The sequence below is a fragment of the Emericellopsis cladophorae genome, assembly GCF_022114955.1.
Source record: "Emericellopsis cladophorae strain MUM 19.33 chromosome Unknown NODE_61_length_124206_cov_123_114172, whole genome shotgun sequence".
NCBI lineage: Eukaryota > Fungi > Ascomycota > Sordariomycetes > Hypocreales > Bionectriaceae > Emericellopsis > Emericellopsis cladophorae.
This window is the reverse complement of record NW_026250986.1, coordinates 72,676-80,747: the sequence shown is the minus strand read 5'-3', so window position 1 is coordinate 80,747 and position 8,072 is coordinate 72,676. Positions and strand designations below refer to the sequence as shown.

The 8,072-nt window shown below is 54.5% G+C and overlaps 2 protein-coding genes across 2 annotated transcripts; one reads left to right on the top strand and one right to left on the bottom strand.

Annotated features, from left to right (window-relative positions):
- Positions 1–2,294: 2,294 nt before the first annotated feature.
- J7T54_000766 (uncharacterized protein) lies at positions 2,295–2,822 on the top strand (the record flags this gene model as incomplete). The annotated part of the gene is made up of 3 exons (XM_051509424.1): positions 2,295–2,525; positions 2,626–2,706; positions 2,757–2,822. 3 exons carry the CDS (start codon positions 2,295–2,297, stop codon positions 2,820–2,822), a joined length of 378 nt encoding a protein of 125 aa, XP_051359588.1.
- A 2,158-nt stretch (positions 2,823–4,980) lies between these two features.
- J7T54_000765 (Rho guanine nucleotide exchange factor-like protein) lies at positions 4,981–8,072 on the bottom strand (the record flags this gene model as incomplete). Its single annotated transcript, XM_051509423.1, has 4 exons — positions 4,981–6,464; positions 6,515–6,701; positions 6,750–6,992; positions 7,056–8,072. The coding sequence occupies 4 exons, from the start codon at positions 8,070–8,072 to the stop codon at positions 4,981–4,983; spliced, it is 2,931 nt and encodes a 976-aa protein (XP_051359587.1).

Below are 8,072 nucleotides of genomic sequence, written 5' to 3'. Positions count from 1 at the left end.
AGAGTGGGAGGTCGTACGCCACCAAGACCTCCGCAAAGTTCGGCTAGCCCCGCAAGCTAGGGCATGACTCGCCCTTGACCAGCATCCTCGTGCGCTTCGAGGACCCTTCTAGAGAGCCTAGTCCCGTCCCAGCGGTTAAGCTAGGTATCTTCTTCGTCCGCCGCCAGCGTGTGGAGGTAAGCACTCGTCCCCATGACCTCTCGTCCGTCTAGCAGCCTGACGAGCCAGCTGCCCAGTACGTCGGCGGGCCAGAACTGTCGGATAGGGATCGCCCACGACTGCTCATTGAGTATATCAGCACGCACTACGGCCGCGCAGAGCGTGTCATTGTGATCGTCGTGGTCGGTGTGGCCAATGGCCAGCATCTTAACCTTACTCGGGTCGAGCAGCCAAGACCAAGGGCTACTGCTGTCCCGCCCGCTAGTTATGCCTAAGACGTCTTGATATATGGTCCTAGTAACGGCTACTATCCTTTCTACTGTCCGTATAACGCAGCTCCAGGCCGATATATTAGGATCCGCCTCATAGGCGGCGGCTATATCAGCGCCATACTGACGGCGGTTTCCGATATATGCCCTGCCGCATTCCACTAGTAATAAGCGAATCCTGGGTATTTGTATAAAGCCGTGTCCCGATAGGTTCCCGGGCTGCACCCTTAGAAGATCTTAGTCGTCCACTCCTATATAGAAAAGGGCGGGGCATATAGTCCTCGTGCGCAGACGTAGCTACACGAGCTAGGGAAGCAACTATCTACCAATAGACAGATATAACCTATTCCACGCTTCTCCCCGTCAATCATACACACGTCTATTTCTTAGGTGTCTATCTCAATATGGATACAAACTGGCGGAAGAGACTCGAGGATAGTGTTCAGGTCTTGGCGCGAGAAAACGTAGATAGAAGTCGGCGCAGCCACGACGGGGGAGCAGGCTAGGTTGTCCATGTCCTTAAGCATAGAAGCCAGCCTCTGCACACGCGCACGGAGGTCCGGATATGGCGCCTTGCCGTTAGAAGGATCACGATTCAACCCTGTATCGCCTTGGATCCGGAGTGTGAGAGACTGTATGTAGCGGCTGCATCATTCCATAGCGAAGATTCGCGTGAACTCTTTCAGTCGGGGAAGGTCGGGTGAGACAACGCCGCAGAGGATAGGCATGGCCGCATCGTGCCAGGCCCTATCCACCAAGGCGCAGGCCAGCAGATCGGCCAGGCGACCTTGTCCCTGATGTCTGACGTATAAGAGGACGGAGTGCAGAACGACGAGCAGCAGAGGGTCCATTTTGGCTCCAAGCTACCTCAGAGTGTGAAGTGTGAAGTGATTTGGAAAAGAATGAGTTGGCCAGACGCTGTTGGCAGCCAACAGCGCACCCCGCCTTTTGATGTCGACCAACAAGGAGTTCCCATTCCTAGTGATTCCTTACCGCTAACACAACTAGTGCTTCTGGACATTGGGGTTAGAAGTCAATCTTGGCTGACCATGTCCATAGGTACCGGACAGGAGCACAACGATCAAAGTCCTGCAGCTACATATACACAGCGCCCACCGGTAAGTTAAATTTGCAACGTAACGGCGAGACGACTGGACTTTGGGCTGATGTGATGACCCCGGACTCATGGCCCTCGGTTTGGGGCGAATCCGCACCTCTAAGGGCTGCTTGTGAAGCAGATTACCTGGATGTTTACTCTGCGCGCTGAAAAGTCGATATCTCCTGTGGCGGTCCTATGTGTTGAGAGGATCTTGTCTGGTGCCCTGGAAGCAACGCACTTGCTCTGTGTCCTCGCACATCTTTTGTCATGTACGCCGGATCAGACTGGAACAGGACGGTTCTCCCAAATATGGAGTAGCGGAGACTCTCACCATTAACATGCTTCCAGCTCGCACCTCACTGCCGGTGAAGCACAACTGATGCACTCCGCTATGATTCGGGCGGGGGCTGTCTGGTCTGCCATCCTGCAGCCAGCTGAGCATCCTTCATTTGATTTGAATAAACCGGGGGCATGCTATGGCCTTGTATTCCGGCGCCATGACATGCCTTGCTACACGCGTGCCCGGACTTTGCCGTCCAGGACGTCAGGGACCTTGGTTGGCAAGGGAATGAAGGGTATAGTGAGGAAGACTTGTCGTTGTAACTGTGCAGTAAACGGCGGCTCGAGAGACATAAAAGCATGGCTCAATGACGACAAAGACGGTCGACACGACCTTGTATCTAGGCATCCTTTGTTTCCATGAATTTCAAATCGACCTGAAGTTCTCATATTTGGACAAAATGTGACTTGCTAAAGTCTTCGGCCATATGCTGCCGCTCGTGCTTGGAGTTCTGGGAGTCCCTTCTACCCAGGAGGAGCCCGTTCATGAGATGGTCAGGCAAGGGGGCAATCCCCACTGGTACAAGTACTGGGCTAACGACAAGGCCGTGGTCGAAGCCGAGAACCTCAGCGGAGGAGAGCTCACCGTCAACTGGGACGAGCCCAATGGGGGGAATATGCCATTGGCAAAGGATATCGGACTGGCTTCGACATGTAAAGTCTTCCTTCTCCCGATGGCTCGTAGTTTTCAGTGTCCCACAAGTTCCTCAGTCTTCACGTCGTCCCGAGGAGCTCCCTTGCTGAAGCTACTCCAGCAAGTTCAATTGTTCCGGAACCTTCACGCCCGGAAATCACTCGAACACGTACCTTGCACTGTACGGCTGGACCTACGGTCCGACGGTACGTTATGGAGAAAAAGACCCAAGTCTCTGACTGACACTCTGCACCAGAGCGAGTACTACGTGTTGGAATCATTTGGCGTCCACCTTCCTGCCGACAACGCCGACAGTGTCTGATACGGACACTTTGAATCCGACGGAGGCACCCACAAGGTCTGGGACAAGTACAACGGCAACATCCACCAGCTGTGGTCTGTGAGGACGACGCGCCGTGTTGGCGGTACCATCACCACTGGCAACCACTTTCGTTCCTTCAATGCCGTCGGTCTCACCCTAGGGAGACATGGCGAGATGATCATTGGCATCTAGGGCCAGCGGGGCGACGGTTCTGCCACCATCACGGCCGGCGTCCCACCAGCCACCAAGGTCGTCGAGAGCGCGACACCCACAACTAGGACCCAGGTGTCTACGCGGACGGGTAACTTCACGGCCACAATCGATACAAGTTAACATTCGCCGAGCTTGGTGTTGGCAGTCTTACCCCATGCACATAAGGTTGTACGTTGTCGGTCTAGGCTTTTGAGTTGAGCGCTGGCTTTTGGGTGGCAATGGCTGTTGAAACGCAAAACCGGTTAGTCTGTTTGGGGCTGGTACCCGTACTTGATTGTGGTGCCCTCTCATTGATAGGTCTGAGGCGCTCATGTTGGTGATGGGTGGAATTCGCACCTCTCTGACGCCGTCACACCGTTGACGCTTTTTGAATCGGTCTTCTAGCACCGGGTACTCGAGGTCGCTGTCGATAATTATATTCAACTAATCGAAACGGTCCTGAAGCGAGTCTACCTTAGCCAGTAGAATACCGAGATGGCCATGTTGCAACAAGATGTCGAAATGCAGGTGAGGACCGAATATCGAGCTGTAGTTTATATTACAGAGGACTTTATGCAACCCATCCCCGATCGCGAAACATATATTGTCTATTATTAGAATGAGTAGACGATGGTGAACTGAAGTCTACTGTAAGTTGCCTTAGCCAGGATGTCGTTGCACCACACGTGACTGCTTGGTGCCTTCGACACACGTGACCCAAACTTTTCGCCGATCGTACTAGTATTGCGACCACCTTCAAGCAGCGGGCCGGGGACAGCAGCTCGACTCGCCAGCCTCGCGAGGAACCCAAGCGCGCCATCATGACCGGTCACAAACCCATGCGACTCCCGCCCTTGCCACGTTTGCGTGTGCACAACCCGAAGCGACAAGTCGAGAACCCCTGTTTGACGATTATGTCAAGCATGCTCTGTACGCCCGCGCGCCCTCCTGCCCTCCCTACGTCGTCGCGTCGAAGAATAGCTCTTGCGAGATGGGTTGAGACCTCTAAACTAACACGCTAGCAGCATGCTGGGCTTCGGCTGGTTACAACGCCACGGGCTGCCTCGCGATCGAGAACCAGCTACGTGCCTGCATGGATGGACCCAAAGCGCCACGCACCTCGTCGAATTCGATCAACTACCACCTGGGACGCATGAAGAACAGTGTCACTCAGGGCTCCAAGTCGAAAGCTGGGCGAGGTGGCGGCTCGATTTCATAATCATCGAGGAGGAGGAGGAGGAGTCACAAGGGGCCCTGCGAGAGGGATAGTCTGGCCACTTTGGCGTGAGGGCCCTGCGCTGGCCGGCCATCATCATCCCATGCCCACCCACACTGTGATAGCGGGCGGATACTGCATACTGGCGTTTGGGAATCTGTACTATAGACCGACTATGCTGGCCGCTGGCCGGGACAGGCTATTGCAGTGCGAGGATTGTAACATTGTACAATTATTGGCAACACTGGCACCACACGCGAGGATCAATCCGTGTTGGCAAGCTAGAATTCAACATGAAAACCGCAAAAACACCGCTATGTGGATATTCCGTTCTCATGCCCTTTCATCCATGCTCAAATGTCTAGTTATTATCCCGCTGAATCATCCAAGAAATGCCGCTGCCCGGCCCGATGCTGCGCGCTCGCCCCAACCTGTCGTTTAATAGGCGCTCCGCCAACAACATAGCTCCTGTGTCGCTACCACTGCCAACATTCAATGCCAGCCGCTGCAGGTTGTATATCTATGCTGCTCTTTGCCGTCGGCGGGGAACGTTTGCGAGTGACGAGGGATCATAACTGAAAACAAAGAAACAAAAAAAACAAAAAAGTAAAATGTAGGTAAGAAAAATTGTTTCGAGTCGAATGCGCCGTTGGTATCCTGAGGTTGGGTGCAACCTGATGCTGGTAGTGTAGTGATCCATGTTTCGTGAAACTCCTCCGTTCTCTCCGTCTGTCTGTCTCTCGCCGACGTTCATGCACCAGTTGCCGAAATGCAGTAGAGGTCAATTTCTCCCACGCCCCCGGAGTACATGCTTTTCATGCCTTCTCGAAGTTCCAAGAATGCGAGCTGGATATCCTCGTCGCTCTGGATGCGGACCAGATCACCGTCCTCGTCACGGTAGTGCAGCTTCAGATGCTCCTTACCGATGCTGCTCGCTGTGAACCGTGCGAGCTTGGCATCAATCCTGTCAATTAAGGATTGATACGAAATGTTGAAAGCCACGACAAGTGTCACGTAGTTGCCGCCATCCAGATTCACCTTGACCTTGAGTTGTGTCGGGAATGGTGCGTCGCCCTCGCCCATCGCATTGGAGCCGGGCGGCGCGAATGTGCCCGTGCCAAGCCCAGGGGACACTGTCCGCGTGTTGGCGGCCGTCATATCAACGCGAAGAGAGTTTCCACCGGATGATGGGTTAGGTGTGGCCCCTCGTGGATAAATTGGTTGCGAAGGGAAGTGCGACATGGTCCCTCCAAGGCTGCCCGAGTGCTGGTGCATGCGATGTTGCGCACCCGGACTTTGCGTGTGCGTACGGATCGGCTGATCGTTGCGTGGGGAGCCATTCTGCGATCGCGGGATTCCGCTATCGTGGGCAGGGTGAAGATGCTGGGGAATCCCGGGCACAGCAGGAACATTGCCCCCACCTTGACTGGGTTGTCTCTGGCGAGGGACGCCGGGGCCGTTGATATCGGGCGTACTGTATGATCGGCTTCTCTGATTCTGCGCGGCGCTGTTTTGTTTTGCCATCGCCGGCAGCGACGGGCCCCGAGCATTTCGCCCATTCATGCCATGAGGACCCGGGGAAGTACCATCGCGCGACGGCGCTCGTGGGGCAGCCGCAGTCGTGTATTTGGTGCCCTCGTCCCAGACTGCCTGAGGCTGCCCTGGCTTGTATGTAGGAAACATGCCGCTAGCTGTGCTGGTTCGGGAGGATGCGGGGGAGTTATCGACGGGCGAGAAATAGCTGTCGCCGATGCGAGAGCCTGGCGAGATGGCGCCACTGCTCTGTGTCTGCAGGCTCAAGCTCAGAGGAGCCGGGGGGTGCGGCAGAGGGAATCGTGGCGGTGGTGCTCTAGCAATGCCGGCCAAGGACTGCGAGCTGTCGTTTGTGGCAGAGCGTTGCCTCAGGCTCGAGCTGGATGAGGTTCGTGGCATGATGGCAGGCTGCTGGCCGGGCATTGGAAATTGTGCGGGTGCCGTAGCGGGCCCATCGAAATCATCTTCGTCATCCGTCTCCTTGTACGGATTTTCTATTGCGCCTGTGTGGTCCCTCGTCCAAACAAAGTCGTTTGCCATGGATCCCGATTGGGCAGATACGCGAGCACCGTGCACCTTGCGTTGCTGCTCGAGTACATCCGCCCACTTGCGCATGATATCTTCCTTGGGGAACTTGATGGTGAAGTTTTCCACTGCTGGCTCACCCTTCCACCAGATTTGGACACAGTGCGACCCAGTACCTGTTCTCGTTAGTACCGTTGGGTGTACTGCGGTAGGGACGAGTGCTTACCAGGTTTCGAAAGGGATACCACATCAGTGACATTTGTCATGAAGATTCTGCCCTTCAGAGTGACCTTTGCGCTCTTGTTTTTGGGTTTGCTGCCCGTCGACTTGGTCTTGTCTTTTTTGTCTTTGACCTTGTTGGGTGAAACCTCCTTGCAACATAGCAGAATTGCCTCGAAAAGATAGATTTCGTACTAGCAAACGTTAGCTGGCACTCATATCTGGTGTGAGGGACTGCGCACGTCTTTCTCAACGTCTGTCTTGCCAGTGGCGACACCGTGCACGCCATGCATGAGGAGTTTGCCAAAGGACTCGACGTTGTGGTTCTTCCAATCATCCACGCGTGTCTTGAGATCGACGAGAGCTTCATCCAACAGATCGCGATTCACGGCCTCGTTGGCGCGATATAGGACCCGCTCTGCGGCTTCACAGCCAGCCAAAAGATCGTTTTTGGTTTCTTCATCCTCGGTCTTTTTGTGGAGGTCCTACGCGGTGGTCAGGGCCTGCTCTTCGGGGGTTTGGGTACCCAGGTATCAAATCTCACTCACCTTGAGAAGTAGAGGGTATTTGACCAGACGCTGCATAGGCTTCAGGAGAAACCCATCCAACGTATTGAACTCGAGAGCCACAGGGTGGTCTATTGACTTGATCTGGTCAAATACAGCCTGTGCCGTCATGGCAGCCTTTCGCTGGTTGGAAATGAAGGGCTCATAAATGCTGAAGGAAGGTTCGTGGTGCACAAAGATCTCGCCCCATTTTTGGCTTGTCGCAGCTCTTGAATTCGTCGTCTCCACTCTGATGAGGAACCTGCGTTGGAAATCGAGAATGGCGTTGATGTTGAGGAAGATTGAGTGAACCGCATCACCCGGAATGACCAAATTTTGTTCCAGTGTCGTCTTGAGATCGTGTAGATTCTCCAAGTCTTGCACATACTTCCGTTCTGTGTCCACAAGCTCCTTGACAATGTGATCACGATATGTCATTTGAGTCTTCTGGCTCGGGTCTGCGGGCCCGTCGTCAGGGTATGGTTGTATTGGCACGAGGTTGCCTCGCTGGGCAGCGAGGTCAAGGACGTAATTGACGACTTGGGTGACCTTGACGAAGCCACTGGTGTCGTTGTTCATCACATCGGACACCACGAAGCAGTCTTGCGATGGCAGCTGGAGTTGTTCGAGGCATGCCTTAACGAATTTGAAGATACCAATCTTGGGCTTCTGTATCACCTTCTCTTCATCAACGTCGAGGGGCTCTTCTGGCTGTAGCGCGTTGTTGTAGATGACAATGAGGGGCAGGCCAGTTCGGAGTAGATTCCACAGTGAATCAACGGGATCGAGAGGGTCGAGCTGGTCGAGATATTGTTCGAAGTCGGGGACCTGGGCTAGTCGATTCTTGAGCGCAACGCAAATCTGATATAATGATCGTGAGGCATCGGCCTTTTGGTTGATGATGTTGGAGGTGGGAACAACGTGACCGTTGGGACCAGGCGTCATGCTGCTCAGCGAGCTGAGCGAGGCTGAAGAGCCACCGACGGCGGTTGAGCCCGTCAACTGGCTTACGCGACTCAT